This window comes from Somniosus microcephalus, chromosome 17 (genome assembly GCF_052327205.1).
Source record: "Somniosus microcephalus isolate GS21.2 chromosome 17, FLI_Smic_1.0, whole genome shotgun sequence".
NCBI classification, from domain to species: domain Eukaryota; kingdom Metazoa; phylum Chordata; class Chondrichthyes; order Squaliformes; family Somniosidae; genus Somniosus; species Somniosus microcephalus.
Genome location: NC_141003.1, coordinates 60704363 through 60725678, shown reverse-complemented (window position 1 = coordinate 60725678; position 21316 = coordinate 60704363). Strand labels below are relative to the sequence as shown.

General features: G+C 44.4%; 1 protein-coding gene across 9 annotated transcripts in view; it reads right to left on the bottom strand.

The window, feature by feature from the left end:
* The window catches only part of dennd6b (DENN/MADD domain containing 6B), a 157244-nt gene that overhangs the window by 67014 nt on the left and 68914 nt on the right, over positions 1 to 21316 (bottom strand). For 8 of the 9 annotated variants that reach the window (XM_086010498.1, XM_086010496.1, XM_086010499.1 and 5 more), the window contains 4 exons: positions 8031 to 8110; positions 6756 to 6905; positions 1278 to 1333; positions 695 to 817 (listed from right to left, as the gene is read on the bottom strand). In XM_086010498.1, the coding sequence (XP_085866624.1) occupies positions 695 to 817; positions 1278 to 1333; positions 6756 to 6905; positions 8031 to 8110 (409 nt within the window). The remainder of the gene's footprint in view (positions 1 to 694; positions 818 to 1277; positions 1334 to 6755; positions 6906 to 8030; positions 8111 to 21316) is intronic. The other variant, XM_086010492.1, reaches the window with a different exon arrangement.

The following is a 21316-nucleotide window of genomic DNA, read 5'->3' as shown; positions in this document are numbered from 1 at the left end:
AAAAGCAGAGAAGACATGTTAAACTTGTATCAAACCTTGCTTAGACCACACATTTTTGCACCACACATTCTGAGAGAGACTTCTGGAGCGATTCAATGCTGTGTGAAGGAGTTATGGGTACTGAGCAGCACTTTGCAGGTTCATTTTGATTTGACCTTCCTTGCATCAATTTAGAAGAGACTATGGGGGCTGCACTCTGAGCTCTTTCCCTGGGCCTCTCCATTGTTCTTTCCAGCAGATTTGATGTACAGGTCTCTGAGGCTGAGATTCAAGGCTGCAATGAGCAGGGTGTGGATGGAGAGCAAGATCGACCATCCCCTTTAAGAACTGGCCGGCGCCAGTGTGTCTGTGTTCCATTGCTGACTGATATCACATGAGCTTTGCCAGCGCTCTGAGGTAGTGCCTCGCTCCTCAGCGTTAGCGCCTTAAGAGAAGTGTGTAGCGCCTGATTTAGCACGCCAATCACCTCCAGGGGCGATAGAAGCCAAGTTTGCAGTCGGAGGCGATAATTAGCGCCAGGCGCTAAACTTTGCACCTGGCCGATAATTGCGCTTCAAACGGGGTGATATCGAATTTTAAATTCCATATTCAGTCAATTAATTCAGTTCTCTAAAGCTGAAGTTCAACAAAGAAGTGTACCTTAAAAACGTTGCTTGTGCCATGAGAAATTTACTGTATGCAGTTCTCTACTCACCTGGTCAGTGCCAGCACAGTATCTGAAGAAACTGTGGGGGACGTTGCCATAACAATCACTGGCTCTCCAAGCAACATCAGCTCCCAAAGCATTTGGATGTGGATGAGGATTGGCTGGAAACACCTGACACAAAAATAATTCATCAGTGAAACAGAATAGGGTTAAAGCAAAGGATATCCATCTTTTTTTTCTAAATAGAGTCAAGTAAAGGCCATTGGGTCCAAGAAGCTCATGATACTCTCAATCCCACCCATCTATCTTCTTATCATATCTCACAATCCCTCTTTCCAAAACGCATCCAATTGTCTCTTAATCTATTCATATCGTCTACTTCAATGGCCTAAATGTTAATCACAGTTGATATTTTACAGTTTAGCCTCCCCAAAAGAGAATAAATAACTGTAGATGGAACATTTTATGCCATAGCTCAAGATGGCTGTTCCAAATACTGTAGCCTTTTTTTTTTTAAGATCACCAACATTTCTAAGGTATCTGAATATTTGTATTGCAGCATCACAACGAGGTCAGCTAGGCTCATGTCATATTCACTGAAGTCCATTCGCTGCACTGAAACAGTTCTTACCTGAAGAGATCCAGCTCGTTTACTGTGGGAATGACCATTGGCGCTGGCAACAGATTCTGAGGGAAAAGAAACAAGGCTTTTCAATTTATGGAAAAGGATCAAAGACAATTACACATATGCACAGTGTCTCCGATACAATCTGGGTCCAACATCCTTCACCACACATAAGAACATAAGAAACAGGAGCAGGAGTAGGCCAATCGGCCCCTCAAGCCTGCTCCACCATTCAATAAGATCATGGCTGATCCAATCTTGTCCTCAACACCACTTTCCCGCTCTCTCCCCATATCCGTCGACTCCCTTGTAGTTCAAATGTCTGTCAATCTCCACCTTGAATATATTCAGTGACTCCGCCTCCACAGCTCTCCGGGGTAGAGAATTCCAAAGATTCACGAGCCTCTGAGAAGAAATTCCTTCTCATCTCCGTCTTAAATGGGCGACCCTTATTCTGAAACTATGCCCCCTAGTTCTAGATACCCCCACGAGGGGAAACATCCTCTCAGCATTTACCCTGTCAATCCCCCTCAGAATCTAATATGTTTCAATAAGATCACCTCTCATTCTTCTAAACGCCAATGAGTATAGGCCCAACCTGCTCAACCTTTCTTCATACATCAACCCCTTTTACCACACAATGTCTCCAATACAATCTGGTTCCAACGTCTTTCACCACATGCAGTGTCTTTTACCATACAGTGTCTCAGATACCATACAATCCAGGTCCAACATCCAGGAAAGAGTTCAAAACATTACTTCCAAACCGCTATACATAGCAACACAGTAATATTGTGAGCAGAGACAACTACCTTTGGTCCACCTAACTTACCCTTCCAAACTTTCCCTCAGTTTCTTAACCATGCTAACAGCCCTGTATCTCCTTTGCAAATTGGAATTCATCCAGTCCTTCTAAAATCTGCTGTGGTTTTCTCTTCTACGAAACCCACTGGGAATCTGCTCCACCATTGTCAGCTTCTTACTGAAAAAAAAGTTACCTACATTTCCTATTTTCTTTTGACACCCTTAACTTTAAACTGTGCCCTCCAGTCCTTGAATCTTGTGCCTGACCGAAGAACATTCCTGGATCAAAATTCTCAATACTCATGAAAATTTCAAAGAACTCTGTCAAATCTTTCTTCATCCTTCACTTTGAGAGAACAAAGTTTCTGGCAGACAATCTTTCCTCAAATCTATCCTCAAAGTTCAGGAATCGGCCATGTATCCTACATCTGGACTCCCTCCAATAATTACACATTTTCCTGAAATGTGAAGACCAAAACTGGTACTCCAGATGTGGCCTGAACAAGGCCAGAAACTACTTCAAAATTACCTCCTTAGATTTATAAGTCACACCCTTAGCTACACATCCCAACTGAAAGTTGCCTCATAGGTGTCAACATCTTGCCCCGCCTTGCTATATAGTCTACCCTTGGCCCCGTCTAAATAGTTGCGGTGGTGGCATGGCCCTTATCAAATTATACCTTGGCCTCTCTCCCTATTCCTCTGGCACCTTTTCCTTCGAACACTTCACCTTGTTCCAGCCCTCGTGTCTCTCCTTTAAAATCCTTGTTTACTAGGCCTCCCCCCAGTCCCATCGCATTTCTCCTGAGCTATCCTACTTCAGCCTCTGCATTGAGCGACTCCTCATCCATGGTGATTTCAATCTCCATCTCAATTCCAGACATGACTATTCCAATGTTCTCCTGGCCAGCCTCCCCTCCTCCAAGCTCTGCAAATGTCAGGTCTTCCAACACTCTGCTGACCGTATCCTATCACCCACCAAGTCTTGCTCACCCACCACTCCTGTCCTTGCTGACCAATATTGGCTTCCAATCCCCCAACACCTCCCATTTAAATTTTCATCCTTATGTTTAAATTCCTTCATGGCTTATGTTATGCCGCTATGCTTTTTCGAGTTCTCTCTTTGCCCCTCTCAACACCCTTTTGGCATGTTTCTGCATTTTCTTATGTTTGTCTCAGTGGACCTCTTTTCCTTTCTCCCTGCAGGATTTGTCGACCTGAAAGACCATTCCATGTGTTGATTACTGTGTGATGGTCTTGCTGACATATGTCTACAAATTGCTTTTCATCAGTTTGAATTTGTGCCCTCTTGTCCTACTGTAGTAGTTTAATTGGAAGTGATGTTCTGGACTTACTTTTCCTATACCAAGTTACTAACCTAAATACTTCTATGAGGTGTACTCTGAACCACCTGTTCAAAGACTGAAAAATCTAAGTCATGTGACTCTTCTCTGCAATGCCTCTGGAGTTTGAATATCTATGTACGGGGTGAGCAGATATAGGTTTGATGGCCTGTCATCATTCTCTATACATAAACATCTCCCTTACATCTCAATGACCAGAACTGGACACAGTACTTAAGGGGTGGTCTGATTGGAGCAATTTCCAATTTTAGCATGACCTCCTGTGACTTGTGCTTAGCTGATTTTGCTGTACAGTTCAGCATTTTATTTGCCTTATTGGTTGTTGTTCCACAGTGTGCATATTAAGGACCAAGTCTATTAACACCCTATGTCTCTTTCAATCGTGAGCTATTCCATTACAGATCTTAGTGATTCTGAGGGGCATTTGTCTTCCAATGTGCAATACTTCACACTTAGCCATATTAAAGTTCTTCTGTCACTCTTTGGCCTACCTACATGTTTTATCAAACACATTTGGTAAATAATGGGCCTCTTCCTCTGATTCAACTGGTTCCCCTGTTCGTTCGTCATTCATTCTCTCTCCCTTCCAAGGTTTGATATTATTGGCAAATTTAATCAGTTTGCATTGAGGCTCTGAATCCAGGTTGTCAATATAAATTATAAACAGACAGGCGTCCTATAAGCACTCCTTGGAGCACTCCACTCATAAGTTTGCTTCTCCCACCACCTCGATATCACGCTTAACTGTTTCATATCCTTTCGCTAAGTTCTTATCCATTCCCAGATTTTATCTTGAATCCTTGACACTTTAGCAGCCTTTCATTTGAAACTGTCAAAAGCTTTTGGAATTCTAAGTACATTATGTTGTATGGCTTTCCACAATCCACTTTGGATGTCAATTCTTCCATAAAGCCAAGGACATTAGTCAGGCAGAAACTTTCCCTTCTGAATTCATATTATTTACTAGTCTATCACACAAATACTCCTTTTTATTTACTCCTGATTATCAATTCCACTACTTCACCTAGTTTTGCTGAGACTAATGGATCTGTAGTTACCTGGGTTTGCTTTATCAACTTTTTTTGACAATGAGTCTCATGTTAACTTGTTCCCAGTCCAGTGAAACTTCCTCAGTATTCCTTAACTCCCTTATAATAGTCAACACCCCACAGATCTCATCCCTTGTCTCTCTGAGTGCCGCAGGATACTAATCATCTACAGGAAACTTTTTTTTATCCGGCACCAATGTGATGCCGGTTCATCAAAAATTCCGGATAACCGAAAGCTATAGTAAAAGATACGGAGAGCTGAGAGCTCCGTATAAAGCAACAAACCCTGTTGCTTAGCAACAGGTTCAGAACAATGGCCACAAGTTCCAAGCGTCTCTGTAGCTTAGCAACAGCTGCAGCCACACCCTTGCACAACAACAGATCGAGGAAGGCAAGTAGCATATGAAGTAAAACTTACCTAAACCTACTCCTGAATTTTGCCGGTTAACCGAGATTTCCGGTTATTTAGGTGTCGGTAAATCGAAAGTTTCCTGTATTCCTAGAGTTTGAGCCCTTTTAGTCTGTCTAGAACCTCCATCTCATTTATGTCAAAGTTACTAATTCAACTTGGATTGTTTTTTATTGTTCACGTCTTGCCTGGTGAATACTTGGAGGAAGTAAACATTTAGTGTATTAACCATTTAATGTTTACCTTTTGTCTCTGTCCGGTTAGCATCTTTTAAGGTTCTCAATTCTTCTCCGACTGCCCTCTAACTGCTATATTATTGAAATAATTTGTTACTATTTTTTTCTGCAGCAATCGTCATTTATGAATTCCTTTGTATCTCACGTATCACACTTTTAATCTGTTTCTGATTTTTTTCTATTTTCCTCCCAGTGGGATACCTCATTTTTCTCCTGCAACATTTGTAGAGTTCATTTTTCATCCTCATTAACTTCTGTGTTCCTTACCAATCAGGTTTACACTCCTGCCACAGCACTGAAACGGCCCTCATCAAAGTCACAAATGACATCCTATGTGACTGTGACCGTGACAAACTATCCTTCCTCAATTCTTCTCAACCTGTCTGAACCCTTCAACACAGCTGACCACACCATCCTCCTCCAACGCCTCTCCTCCATTATCCAGTTGATCGGTAATGCCCTTGCCTGGTTCCATTCTTGTCTATTCAGTTGTAGCCAGGGAATCTCATGCAATGGCTCCTCTTCCCGCTTCATTACCTCTGGAGTCCCCCAAGGATCTACCTTTGGCCCCCTATTTATCATCTACATGCTACCCCTCAGCGACATCATCTGAAAACATCACAGGTTCCACACGCACACTGAAGAAACTCAACTCGACCCCTCCACTGCCCCGGATTTGTCACGCTGCTTGCCCAACATTGGATGAGTAGAAATTTCCTCCAATCAAATATTGGGAAGACCGAAGCCATTGTCTTAGATTCCCACCACAAACTCCATTCCTTAGCGACCAACTCAATCCCTCTCCCTGGCAACTGTCTGAGGCGGAATCAAACTGTTCGTAACCTCATCGTCCTATTTGACCCTGAGCTGAGCTTCCGATCCCAAATCCTCTCAATCACCAAGACCTCTTCTTTCCACCTCCGTAACATCTCCATCTCGGCCCCTGCCTCAGCCCACCTCCATGTTTTTGTTACCTTCAGACTCGAATTCTAATGCTCTCCTGGCCGGCCTCCCATCTTTCACACTCCGTAAACTTGAGTTCATCTAAAACTCTGCTGCCCGTAACTTGCACCAATACTCTTCATTCATCATCCCTGTGCTCGCTGACCTACATTAGCTCCCGGTCCAGCAATGCCTCAGTTTTAAAATTCTCATCATTGTTTTAAAATCCGTCCATTGTCTCTCCCCTCTAACCTCCAGCCCCACAACCCTCAGATATCTGGGCTCCTCTAATTCTGGCCTCTTGAGCATCCCTGATTTTAATAGTCCCACCATTGGTAGCTGTTCTTTGAGATCTCTAAGCTCCAAGCTCTGGAATTCCCTCCCTAAACCTCTCCGCCTTTCCAGCTCTCTCTCTTCCTTTAAGACGCTCCTTAAAGCCTACCTCTTCGACCAAGCTTTTGGTCACCTGTCCTAATATCGCCATATGTGGTTCGGTGTCAAATTTTGTCTGATAATGCACTTATGAAGCACCTTGGGACGTTTAAGGCGTTATATAAATGCAAGAAGTTGTTCTTCGGTTTGATTTATTGATTCATTTAGGGTCACACTCGTTTAGTACTGCACTTGCTAATCCTGGGTTTCTATTTATCCTGCATGCTAAACAGTTTTAATAGATTTACCATCAAAACAGCTTCCACCACCCGTTGAGGAAAGTCTAGCGGTGGGCCATCATACTTCATAACAATAGTGTGCACTTTTTGCCATACCTCCTGGTTGGACTGTTTGAGAGGGCTCGTTCCGAGCTTGTCGTTCCTGGATGGAATCCGCACCTGTAGATGAGCATAAAATGTAAAACTTAAAACAGGAGAAGGAAACAATCCTAAACGCATAATAAAAATAATAGGATTCAGAAACTTTGTAACAATTTTTCAAATTTATAATTGGAAAATTAAACTTTTAAACAAGTACACCAGTTTGTAATCATGAGGAAAACAGCATTGTCCAATATTGTTCTGTCCCTCCCCAAGCTCATTGCGCTCCCCGTACTGTTGCTCTTTTCCCTCAAAGGATTTCTGCTTCCCCTCCCCACCACCCCACCCCGACTCAAGACTCTCAAAATTCCCCAAATTAAAAAGGATTCATTGGACTATTTGATGCAGCTTACTTTACTGCACTTGATTTGCAGGACAGTGCCCAGATGATCGGAAATTAGGCACATACAAAAGGATCAATAGTGTAGGCAAACTGCCCTATTATAGATTCTATCCATTTATTTAATTCCCATGGGAAAGTTCAGCAAAATGTATCTCCTGCCTGAATCAGAACTCTGGACTACACAGCTAACCAGGGAATAGTGTGTGTGTCATCCTCTACTCAGATATGCTTTTTGAGCATCTTAGACCAATACTGCAGAGAACAGAAATTCTCATTGCCGTGCTGGATTACAAAATAGATGACAATAGCAGTGAATCTCTGACAACGAGCCAAGCATTATAGAATCATTGAATATTATGCTTAATGTGGTCAAGCTGAAAACCATGCCAAATGGTCAGAGCAGAGGCTAGAGATTCTCTATCTTGTGGGCAGTTGTGTGCAGAGAGCAAGTCCTCAAATCCAAATTAAAGAATTCCAAAGAAGAGAAACAAAGGCAGTTAGAAATGGTGCATTTTAGGCTGAGGTAAATTCCTATGGACATTTCTACATACAGGGTCCAAGCAGGGAAGGGGGGTTAAAATAATGTCCTTTCATCTCTGGAGCCCCAGGTTCGAATCCACTCCAGAAAGATGGAATCTGTTTTGTGTCTCAGAAAGAAGAGCATGACATGAGTTGCAGTCTACTTATTCCACAACTGTCCCCTTCCTGAGTTTTTTGTGCCCCAAATAACTGCAAGACATCTGGATTTCTCCCCACCAAACTCCAAACATCCCACGTTCCAAATTTCTGCTCATTCATACCTGAATGACCACTCCCATGACGGGCAGGCTGAGTGTTTTTCCAGGGACTGGTGCTGGCCATTGGTCGACCTCATTACAAACTGCAAAAAAAGAAAGAAGCTCGACTGTAATCAGGATTCAAAAATTGAACGAAATCTTCTGCAACTATTTTCTTCAACTATGGGCCAGTAATTCCGGTCCCAACGCGTGAGTACGGACGGGGTACTCACGCGTGGGCCCGTTGGAAGTGCTGGATTTCAGCATGCACAGCGCATGCGCGGGAAACCGGCATTGCCTCCAAGGGTTTCAGAGGTCCAACGTGTGCGCGCAGCACTCTGCGCGCACGCGTTGAACTTCCTTCTTTTTGACAGGTTTGCACGTGTGCAAGGGCCTGAACTTTTTACACATATAAAAAGGAGGCGTAAGGAGTGGATTCTTGATGGTAAGTGGTCTATTATTTAAAATTATTACATTTTTTCCACAGCTTCATTGTTTTTAAGGACTTTACAGTAAGGTAAGTTTATTTTTAGACCCGATTTCTTAAAAAATTATTTTTTTCAAAAATTTTATTAATTGTTTAAAATAGTTTTTTAAAGTTATTTATAGTTTATTTAATTATTGGGATTTTTTTAAAATTTTATTTAATGTTAAACTAGTCTTTTGGGCGCCCGTACTTTTCATGAGTCTTTACTATCAAACTCATGAATGAAGTTTCCCCTCCCCTGATTGGCTGCAGCGTGTTCACCTGATCCCAGCCGGCACATCGCACTAACTACGCCGCTGGATCAGGCAAGCACATCGCGCCGACATCTGAACCGGGCCAGTGACAGGAATTCCAAGCAGGCCCAGGCTTCAGATGTCGGCGCGCCGGGTGAGTGCACATCGGGGGCTTGCACGCGCGGCAAGCACCCGATCCTAATTTCTGGCCCTATATGTTTTCCCAGAATTGTTCCCACTATAATGTCTTTAATAACCTAAAGGTTGAAATCATGAACTCAAGAGTGAGCCACTAAAATCTCTGAATGGGACTTGACCTCAAACGACATGCAAGAACAACAACTCCAGGTTATCAATGGAGTTCCCAGATTCTCGCCAGAGGTGAGACAAGGAGAAATATTTTTACACAGCAAGTTGTTCTGATCTGTAATGCACTGTCTGAGAGGGTGGAGGAAGCAGATTCAGTCATAACTTTTTTTTTAAAGGGAATTGGATAAACACTTGAAAAGGAAAAATTTGCAGGGCTATGGGGAAAGGACAGGCGAATGGGGCTAATTGGATAGCTCTTTCAAAGAGCCGGCACAGGCAAATGGCCTCCTTCTATGCTGCATCATTCCAAGATTCTATGCCATTCTCCCTTCCCCATGTCCCCATCCACCAGGTAGAAACTGATCAAAGCCTTTGGAAAAACTTTTAGAAATGTTTAGATGGACTTTGCAAAAGTATTTCAAAATGCACAAGTTAAATATAGAAAACCCAAACTGAACTGGAGAGAATTTTCTTTCCTCTCTTCCGAAAAAGTACAACTGCTTCGGATGATAGGAGAAAATAAAATGTGTTATAGCAGCACTGAAGGAGTGGCCCTGCCCTTTAACATCACTTAATTGGAGAATGTAGGATTCTGGAGCACTGGGCTTTTATGGTCTGGAAGCATTAGGGGAAAGCACCAGAGTTTATCAGCATTGAGGATAGAGGATCACCGATTATGGCAGTGAAGAGTGCTGGACTGGAGCAGTGGAGGAGGGACAGTTCTTGGGGTGTGCACATGCCTGGGGGCAGGAAGCCCTAGTATTAATGATGCGAGGGGAGGGGGGGGGGGGGGAATAAATCCTGGGGAATGGCAGCATTCTGGGGGTGGAATGTGTCCAAGACATGGAAGCAGTGAGGAGGCATAGTAGGCACAGAATCTCAGTGCCAGCACTGGCAAGAAGTTCCCAGTATCCACTAACGCTGAGTGAGTTCGCTGAGGATTGAAGACAACAGTACAGGGTAGGGGAGGGGCAAAGTCTCAGCTCTACAAGCATTAAGAAGTGACCCAGTGTGTGGGAGCTTATGAGGAAAGAGGGGTGCAGAGCAGGTGGGCCGCCAATAGCTAGAAAAACAGTACAAACTGCATTTAGTGCCAACAACAGCTTTCAGCCCAAAACAGACCCGAGAAAAGGTCGGAGTGTGTCTGCAGTGGGGCTAAGGGGTTGCGCATGAATGTGACAGGGAAATAATGCATCATGCTAGGGCGGACAAAGATGTGAGCCTGAACCAGGTTGCACCCAGTCATAGCAGGTGCACAGACATTAGCATCAGAGCAAAACTAGAGTCCCAAGCACAAACAGGTTTGTCTTAAGTCGGGTGACATAATAGACCATTTCAGATAGGAGCTGGACAATTCTATGGATAAGCTGAAATACTTTGGAACATTTAGACATGCAAATTACAATATAAACATTATTTTGCACCTTTGTGCCAAGGGAAGAAACTGGTGGCTGCAATTATTTTCAGAAAGGGTGATATTATTTTGATAATTTCTTTAATTTATTGGCAGATTCTCCCGATTGGTCATTTGAAGATTGGCTATTTTCATAATTTATTCACTTTTTTTGTCATGGTTTGGGATTCTGTGGTCATGTTTTCCATAAAACAGACTTGGATAAAGGTGATTATAATGTGGTTAAGCAGTTACTTTGAACAAATCCAAAATAATAGCCTATTTATTAGCCATATTTGACCATTCAGGAAGACACCTAGCAATTTGATATTGATAAATTCTTGACGTAGAAATTGGAATAGTGTCTGTCGTTCTCCCCCACCAACCCCCTCCCACCCAGACTTACTGTAGGCTGGTGCCCCACCAGCCAACTTTCCTCCTCTTCGTGACCAGCAAACTGCTCCTTGGAAAGAAATTAGCATCACCAGCACGCTGGTCACATCCTGATAATGTAATTTTGCGTGGTCTGCTTGCACATCAATTTCGGCCATTTCACGCCCAAGTTATTTGAAGGGAGACTGTTTAAGAATCAACAAAAGCCAGAGAGTCAGCTACAGCAGCAAAAGGCAGCAACATGCTGCAAGTGTGGAACCTCTGCCCCATTCAGGAAGAGCTCATGTTGTTACGTTAAGAAAGGCCCACTGAAGTTTACTATTTTTATAATGGTACACGAACAGAAATTAAACAGATTATGATGAAAATAACTTGCACACTCAGTGTGTGAAATAAAACAGCTTACAAATTGAACCAGCATCCAATGTCCTCGCATGGAGTTTAACTAGTGCTGGGGGTAGGATTTAAAGTAATTTGGTAGGGAGAGGGGAACCAGGATGACCCAGAGAGGAGAAATAAGGTGCATAGAGGATTGGGAGAGACAAACAGCATTAGAATAAAGAGTAGTCCAGAAAGAGGAGGGATCAGACAGGGGTGAAATGCAAAGCAGATGAAGGTGGGTTGAGAGTGCATATGAATAAATGCACTGAGAGTGACAAATAAGGTTGGTGACCTGCAGGTACAAGTTGCCACGTGGTGTTATGATATAGTGGCAATAACGGAGACCTGGCTCAAGCAAAGGCAGGAAGGGGAACTAAACATTCCTGGCTACAATGTATTCATGAGCAATAGAGAAGGGAAAGAATAGAGGCAGCAGTATTGATCAAGGATACTATTGCAGCCTTTGAAAGGGATGATGTACTTGAAGGTTAGGAATATAGGAACAGGAGGAGGCCAGTCAGCCTCTTGATCCTGTTCCACCATTTAATGAGATCATGTCTGACCTGTATCCTAACTCCATCCACCTGACTTGGCTCCATATGCATTTATACCCTTGGCCAGCAAAAATCTATTGATTTCATTTTAAATTATTAGCTGAGCTGACATCTACTGCTTTTTGTTGGAGAGAATTCTACACTTCTACCACCCTTTGTGTGAAGAAGTGTTTGCTAACTTCTCTCCTGACTAGCCTGGCTCTGATTTTAAGGTTATGTCCCCTTGTCCTAGACTCCCACCAGTGGAAAGTTTCTCTCTATCTACCCCATCAATTCCTTTCAAATCCTAAAATCCCTGTAAAAGCAGTCATCAGACCAAAGTCATCCTGGACACGTGAGCAACTAGAGACATCTTAACCTTCTATATTCCAGGGAATACAAGCCTAGTTTATGTAATCGCGCCTCATAATCTAAACCCTTGGTGCCCTGGTAACATTCAGGTGAATCTGCATTGCACTCCTTCCAAGGCCAATATATCCTTTCTAAGGTGCGGTGCCCAGAATTGTACACAGTACTCCAAAGAGAGAATCTATTTGGTTAGAATTAAACCATAGAGGAGCTATTACATTACTGGGTGTATATTGTAGGCCACCAAATAGTGGGAAGGAGACAGTGGAGGAAATCTGCATGTAAATTTCAGAAAGATGTAAAAACAATGGAGCAGTGATAATGGGGAACTTCAATTATCCTAATATAGACTGGGGGAAAACAGTGTAAAGGGCAAGACGGGGGCAGGAATTCCTGAAATATGTACAAGAGAACTTTCTTAAGCTGTATGTTTTCAGCCCAACAAGGAAGGAAGCAGTGCTGGATCTAACTCTGGGGAATTAGTGAGACAAGTGGAGCATGTTTCAGTGGGAGAGCATTTGGTAAACAGTAATCACAATATCATTAGGGTTAGATTAGTTATAAAAGGACAAGGTGCAAACAGAGATGAAGATACTCAACTGGAGTGAATATGCATGAAAGAAACTTCTGCAAAGACTCAGACTGCTCTATATCCTTAAAGCCAACAACATTGGGAACAGTAGCATGGTGGTTATGTTACTGGACTAATGATCCGGAGACGCGAGTTCAAATCCCACCACGGCAGCTGGGGAATTTAAATTCAGTTAATTAAATAAATCTAGAATAAAATGCTAGTATCAGTAACGGCGACCATAAAAACCCAACTGGTTCACTAACGTCCTTTAGGGAAGCAAATCTGCCGTCCTTACCTGGTCTGACTCCAGACCCACAGCAACTTGGTTGACTCTTAACTGCCATCTGAAATGGCCTAGCAAGCCACTCAGTTGTAAAAAGCCGCTACGAAAAACAATAAGAATAAAACCGGACGGACCACCCAGCATCGACCTCGGCACCGGCTACAGACACGGCAATGGCACACCCAGCCTAGTTGACCCTGCAAAGTCCTCCTCACCAACATCTGGGGACTTGTGCCAAAATCGGGAGCTCTGTCCCACAGACTAGTCAAGCAACAGCCTGACAGAGTCATACTCACAGAATCATACCTTTCAGCCAATGTCCCAAACTCCTCCATCACCATCCCTGGGTATGTCCTGCCCCACCAGGGCTGGGGGCACAGTGGTATACACTTGGGAAGGAGTGGCCCTGGGAGTCCTCGACATTGACTCCAGACCCCATGAAGTCTCATGGCTTCAGGTCAAGCATGGGCAAGGAAACCTCCTGCTGATTACTGCCCTCCCTCAGCTGATGAATCAGTACTCCTCCATGTTGAACATCACTTGGAAGAAGCACTGAGAGTAGCAAGGGCACAAAATGTACTCTGGGTGGGAGAACTTCAATGTCCATCACCAAGAGTGGCTCGGTAGCACCACTACTGACCGAGCTGGCCGAGTCCTGAAGGATATAGCTGCCTGTCTGTGCCTGCGACAGGTGGTGAGAGAACCAACACGAGGGGAAAAACCTACTTGACCTCGTCCTCACCAGTCTACCTGTCTCAGATACATCTGTCCATGACAGCATTGGTAGCAGTCATTGTGGAAACGAAGTCCCATCCTCACACTAAGGACACCCTCCATCGTGTTGTGTGGCACTACCACTGTGCTAAATGGGATAGATCTAGCAGCTCAAAACTGGGCATCCATGAGGCACTGTGGGCCATCAGCAGCAGCAGAATTGTATTCCACCTCATATCCTTCACTCTACCATTACCATCAAGCCAGGGGACCAACCCTGGTTCAATAAGGAGGGTAGAAGAGCATGCTAGGAGCAGCACCAGGACTATGTGCATGCTAAAAAGCAGAAGCAGCATACTACAGACACAGCTAAGCGATCCCACAATCAACGGATCAGATCAAAGCTCTGCAGTCCTGCCACATCCAGTCACGAATGGTGGTGGACCATTAAACAACTAACGGGAGGAGGAGGCTCCATGAATATCCCCATCCTCAATGATGGTGGAGGCCAGCACGAGTGCAAAAGACAAGGCTGAAGAGTTTGCAACCATCTTCAGCCAGAAGTGCCGAGTGGATGATCCATATAGGCCTCCTCCTGAGGGCCCCACCATCACAGAAGCCAGTCTTCAGCCAATTCGATTCACTCCACGTCATATCAAGAAACGGCTGAGTGCACTGGATACAGCAAAGGCTATGGGCCCCGACAACATCCCAGCTATCGTGCTGAAGACTTGTGCTCCAGAACTAGCCGCGCCTCAAACCAAGCTGTTCCAGTATAGCTACAACACTGGCATCTATCCGACAATGTGGAAAACTGCCCAGGTATATCCTGTGCACAAAAAGCAGGACAAATCCAATCCGGCCAATTACCGCCCCATCAGTCTACTCCCAATCATCAGCAAAATGATGTAAGGTGACACCTTCCATCAAGCAGCACTTACTCACCAATAACCTGCTCACCGATGCTCAGTTTGGGTTCCGCCAGGACCACTCTGCTCCCGACCTCATTACAGCCTTGGCCCAAACATGGACAAAGGAGCTGAATTCCAGAGGTGGGGGGGGGGGGGCGGGGGGAGAGGGGGGAGAGAGTGACTGCCCTTGACATCAAGGCAGCATTTGACCGAGTGCGGCATCAAGGAGCCCTAGTAAAACTGAAGTCAATGGGAATCGGGGGGAAAACTATCCACTGGCTGGAGTCATACCTACCACAAAGAAAGATGGTTGTGGTGATTGGAGGTCAATCATGACAGCCCCCGGACATCGCTGCAGGTATTCCTCAGTGCAGTATCCTAGGCCCAACCATCTTCAGCTGCTTCACACAGTCCATGCCGGCATGCAGCAAGACCTGGACGACATTCAGGCTTGGGCTGATAAGTGGCAGGTAACATTCGCACCACAGAAGTGCCAGGCAATGACTATCTCCAACAAGCGAGCATCTAATCACTGCCCCTTGACATTCAACAGTATTACCATCGCTGAATCCCCCCCAGTCAATATCCTGGGGGTCATCATTGACCAGAAACATAACTGAACCAGCCACATAAATACTGTGGCAACAAGAGCAGGTCAGAGGCTGGGTATTCTGCGGCGAGTGTCTCACCTCCTGACTCCCCAAATCCTTTCCACCACCTACGAGGCACAAGTCAGGAGTGTGATGGAATACTCTCCACTTGCCTGGGTAAGTGCAGCTCCAACACTCAAGAAGCTCGACACCATCCAAGACAAAGCAGCCCCTCGATTGGCACCCCATCTACCACCTTAAACATTCACTCCCTCCACCACCGGCGTACCGTGGCTGCAGTGTGTACCATCTACAAGATGCACTGCAGCAACTCGCCAAGGCTTCTTCGGCAGCACCTCCCAAACCCGCAACCTTTACCACCTAGAAGGACAAGGGCAGCAGGCGCATGGGAAGACCACCACCTCCAAGTTCCCCTCCAAGTCACACCTGACTTGGAAGTTGATCGTCATTCCTTCATCATCACTGGGTCAAAATCCTGGAACTCCCTCCCTAACAGCACTGTGGGAGTACCTTCACCACACGGACGGCAGCGGTTCAAGAAGGCAGCTCACCACCACCTTTTCAAGGGTAACTAGGGATGGGCAATGAATGCTGGCCTTGCCAGCGACGCCCACATCCCATGAACGAATAAAAAAAAAATTCTGTTCAAGAAGGGAGTAAAGGATATACCAGATAACTATAGACCAGTCAGTCTAACATTGGATAAGCTTCTAAACGCTGCTATGAGAACATAGTACAGTGCAGGACCAGGAAAAGTGCAGTGCAGAACATCCAGTTTCTAGAAAATATCATATCCCTCTACCAACATTTTCTCCAAGTATTTAATCAACTCTCTCAAAATTGCTGATACAATTAGCCCCTTTGATATTCCATTCCATATAGTTACTACCCTCTGGGGGAAAAATTCAGTTGTTTGCGCCTCCCGTTAGTGCCTTAAGAGGGCGCGAATGGGGTGCAAAGCAACTAGCGCCCGGGCACGGCGATGTTTGCGCCGCTCACGAAATTAACTAGACATTTTGCGGCGGTGCTAAACATTACTGCCACAGATTGCGCTGGCAGATTGTGACGTCAGTCGAGTGCGCAACGCCCCGTTAGCGCCCCGGACCGGATATTGAGTGGCGCCCCCTGCCTTACCGCCTGCCGCTAGCAATGACAAGTTGAGGGGAGCGTTATGCTGTCAGAAAGGGACTGGGGGAGCGCTATTTAAAGGCGACTGCTTCCTGCCTTTTTTTGTCGGTGACATTTTTGCACCACGCATTCTGAGAGAGAGACACACTTCTGGAGAGATTCAACGTTGTGTGAAGGAGTTTTGAGTACTGAGCAGCACTTTGCAGGTTAATTCTGATTTGTCCTTCCTTGCTTCGCCAGCGTTCTGAGGTAGCGCCTCGCTCCTCGGCCTTTGCGCCTTAAGATAGGTGTGAAGCGCCTGATTTAGCACTCCAATCACCTCCAGGGGCGATAAAAGCCAAGTTTGCTGTCAGAGGCGATAATTAGCGTCAGGCGCTAAACTTTGCGCACGGCCGATAATGGCGCCCCAAATGGGGCGATACCGAATTTTTCCCCCTCTGTGTATAGTTGTTAAATCTAAGTCTTTTCACACTCCCTATTCCATGTTTGAGGCCATGTCCTCTTGTGCAATCTGGAACAATATTAAACATATTGATATTTATCTTGTCTATACCCTTGATGGTTATGATCACTTAGAAAGACATGGGTTAATTAAAATCAGCACTTATTTCTGAGTCTCACAAACCTAATGCCTCCTGAAGGAATAACATTGTATTGATAACACGCGAGTGGATGTTGTGTAAAAGGATTTTCAAAAGCTACTTAAGGTGCAGCTGCTGTCGCATAGAATGCTTATTGATAAAAATTAAATCGTGTGGTATTAAAAAGAATGTGACAACATGGATAGGAAAATAGAAAGAAAAAATTGCAAATGCTGGAAATCTTAAATCAAAAAGAAAATGCTGGAAATACACAGCAGGTCAGTCAGCATCAGAGAAAAGGCAGGTTATGGCACTTCGGGGTCTGCACCCTTCATCAGAACCAAAGATGCTGAATGACTTGCTATCAATGTCCAGCCTTTTCTGTTATTTTAGCATGGATAAGAAGTTGTCTAAAGAACAAAATACAGAGAGTAGGGATTTTTTGGACAACAGCCTTTAGAAAACTTCCTATCCATACTGCCATATTCTCTTTAATACTGTACACCTTAATTATGGCCAATTAGGTTTACAATGCTGGATACTTAGGATGCAGACAAGGAGTGTGACACAGGGAAGCTAATCAAAAGCAACACCATGACACCCTCAGGGCAAGTGCTTACCCAGGGAGGGGGAAAAGAAGTGATAATGTTGATAAAAGGCTAGTGGTAGTGGAATTCTATTAGAGGAATGGCTAGCATTTGCTGTACTTGCAACCAAAAGTTTCAAATGGTATCTTGTCTTCCAGGTGCCAGAAGATTAGGAATATTCGGGAAAGAGGCTGAGCAGCCTGAAGAGGAGGTTTATATTGGAACAATGAGATAGAAGAGCAGGACGAAGGTCTTGTAAAGGGAATTTGAAGAATGAGATGTTAGATTAAAAAGCAGCAAATTGCAGGGCTTAAAGACAGTAATCTCTAGGATATTCCTGGTGTCTCACACTAGGCCAGTTAGAGAGAAGTATTTAGAAACATCAATGTGTAGCTTGCCAGTCAGAGTAGAAAGGGGTGTTTTGGATTCATAGGGCATTGGCATGAGTTCTGGAGCAGGGGAAGCTCCACAGAAAAGATGGACTTCACCTAAACAAAACCAGCATCAATGTCCACACTGAGAATGTGGGAGGATTTAAATTAATGAAACAGGGAAGGTGCAAATTAGAGTACTTAGTTAAGGAAGAGTTAGGAATAAGTATAGTGAAGCAGCAAAGCAATCTAAAATATCTGCTTCAACTGCCACTATTCACTGTGTGTGAAAAAGTTCCTTTAACATCCACCTTCGTTCTTCTAATTATAATCGAGTCTGTGCCCCTTGTTACTGATCTGCCAATCAGCAGAAACAATCTTTCATTGTTCACCTACTCAAAACTGGTCATAATTTTCTAACCGCTATCAGGTACCCACTTAATCTTCTCTGTCCACATGAGAAAAGACAACATTCTGAGTTTTTCTTCATAACTATTGACCTTTCATTCCCAGTAACATTCCCTTTCCATGGCTCCAACACCATTTCTATAATATGGTGTTCAAAACTGCACACAGTATTTCAACAACGGCCTAACCAATGTCTTGTACAAATTCACTTCCTTACTTTTATATTCGATGCCTCATGTATAAATTCCGGAATCAATTTTGCCTATTTAACTGCACTTCGCATTTAAAGATCTAAATATCTGCATCATAACTTCTGCGTTTCTCCACTCTGTCTGAACTACAGCTAACCCTAACTGCCCACTCCATTAACCTGTTTATATTCTGCTGCAATTGTCTTCAAAGTTTACAACACCCTCTAATTTGGCATTGAGGCAGAGGCTATCACATAATTTAAAATGGAACTGGATAAGTATTTGAAAAATATAAAAGGAAATGGGATTCGAATAGTAGCACCAGCACAGGCCCAATCAGCCATACAGCTTCGTTCTGTGATGTGATTTCTCTGCTTTCCCGTTATATTGCTCGAGTCAAGTGGAGATACAGGAGAGCAGGGCCAAAGTAGGATGGGGCGAGAATGGCAGACAAGGGTCAAGGACGACCAGAGAAAGAAAGACCAGGGGATCAAGCAGAAGGAACCCCCAAAACCAAAAACAGATTACTACTGAAGCAGCACTGGTGCTGATATGGTCAGAGAGGTGAGCACATACAAAGGAACGAGGAGCCAGTTAGCTGTCAGGGTAAGTTAGGACTTATTTCTTTGTATTTTGTTGTTTCCCAGGTTCGTTGTGGACCTTGAAACACGCAATTATAACTGCAGCTGAATAGGAGCAGATTTTTTTCCTGATTATCTGATTTGTTCAGTGTTTCTGTGAAAAAAACAATTAGAAAACTAAGACACGACAATGAACCAATCAGAAAGCTGGAATAAGGCTACAAAGACAACTTATAAAAAAATAACTTGTTGATCTCTCATGGCTTTGCAGATATGGACCAGGGCTAATTTAAGTTGCTGCTGTAAAAATTGTAAATCATATCTGTAACTATCAGGTATGCTTATTTGCCAAGACTACCTGGTAGGGACCTTGTTCAGTGCTTAAGGAGAGCATTTAGCAACACCTCCAACAGGATACTAATATTACAAATATATGAGTAAATTTTAATATGGCGCAGCCTTTTTGGGCCAGGGCCTGAAAGCATCATGATCAGAAGCAAACGCAAGCGCCAGCAGGATCCCAAGGTAATTAAAAATTTTACAAGTTTCATTACTCAGTGTCCTCACGGGGAGGTTGTGGAGGAGAGTTTAAACTAATTTGCCAGGGGGAGGGGAACCAGGACCTAGCACCAGAGAGGAGAGACAAGGTGCACAGAAAACAAGGAGGGACAAACAGCAACAGAATGAAGAATAGTGTCGAAAGAGCAGGAATTAGACAGAGGAAAAAAGCAAAGCTGACAAGCATGGTGTTGGAATGCATGTGTGTTATTGCGAGGAGTGTTACAAATAAGGTTGACAAGTTACAGGCGCAAGTTGCCACATGGGGGTTATGATATAGTGGCTATAATGGAGACCGGCTTAAACATGGGTAGGAATGGGAACTAAACATTCCTTGCTAAAATGCATTCAGGGAGGGAAAAGGAAGGGAAAAAAAGGAGGGGGTGAGTAGCAATGTTGCCCCAATTGTTTTTTGGGTGTGCGGCCCCTTTCAGGGGCTGCGCGGCCCATTCAATTTTGCGCAAAACATTGAAAAAGCTGAATCCAGGCAGCACGGGACTGGCAGAGAACTGTGCGGCTGCACAACTTAGAGGGAACTTTCATAAGTAGTATTGAGCGAGGATAATATTACAGTTCACGTAGGGACGATATACTCGAGGGTTCAAAGACTTAATCTATTTGTTTAGCGTTCAGGAACAGAAAAGGAGCTGTTACATTGCTGGATGTTTACTATAGAACCCCAAATAGTGAGTGAGGAGATAAAAGAGCAAATCTGTAAGCAAATTTCAGAGAAATATAAAAATATTAGAGCAGTAATAGTAAGGAACTTCAATTACCCTTATATAGGCTGGGGGAAAACAGTGTAAAGGGCAAAGGGGGTGAAGAATGTGTAGCAGTCGGCACAGACTCCATTGATTTTTAGATTATGAACATATACCCTTATTAAAAACTGGACAGGCTGTTTGGGGGGGAAGCTGTGGAAAAACACTCAAGCTGAAGGTTGCTGACGTAACCAGGTTGCATTCATATGGTAACGGACTGTCCTTGGGAATAATGGCCAGAGAGGCCCACTCGCAAGTCATGAATAACAAGGCTGGCAACTCATTGTTTCTGAAGAACATGAGCTCGTTAAGTTAAATCGGTTGGGAGATCGAAACGAGATCGAAACCATCCAAACCTGGGAGGAGGCCTGGAAACCATTTCCCTGAGGCCATGTGTCCATTAAAACCACAGACAGCGGACCGTGTATTGGGGGGGGGGGGGGTATGTCAGAGAGCCGTTTTGGATAGCGCTCTCTCTCTCTCCTGCCCTCCCCACAACGGAACATCAAGAGGAGCTGAGCCTTGCTCTTCCAACCAAGACGGACTTCGACTCAGACTGGGACTCGCATGCCGCAAGGCCAGTACAGAACCAGGTAGCCGAGACGTATGGGAGGAAGCTGCAAGCAAGGTCAAGGGCAATCTAGGTGAGCATTGCCAAGCCTGCAGACCCACAAGATCACTTAGCTGTGTGAGGGGGTGCCTGTATGTTCCTACCAAACCAGAGGGGGTTTAGCGTTGGAAGGGTCCTGTGATAGTTTAGTTCACGGGAGGGTGTTTTTAGGCCATGGTAAGTCAGCACGGCAGGGGCTTCTTGGACAAGTCAGGGTTGTACGGTTTTAAACTGTACTGTTGTGTTCATACCGCTCGTACTGTATGCAAGTGGAGGGGTTTTGTCAACCTTAATAAACACTGTACGGGTGAGCCCGAAAACACTGTCCGTGTTCCAATCTGTC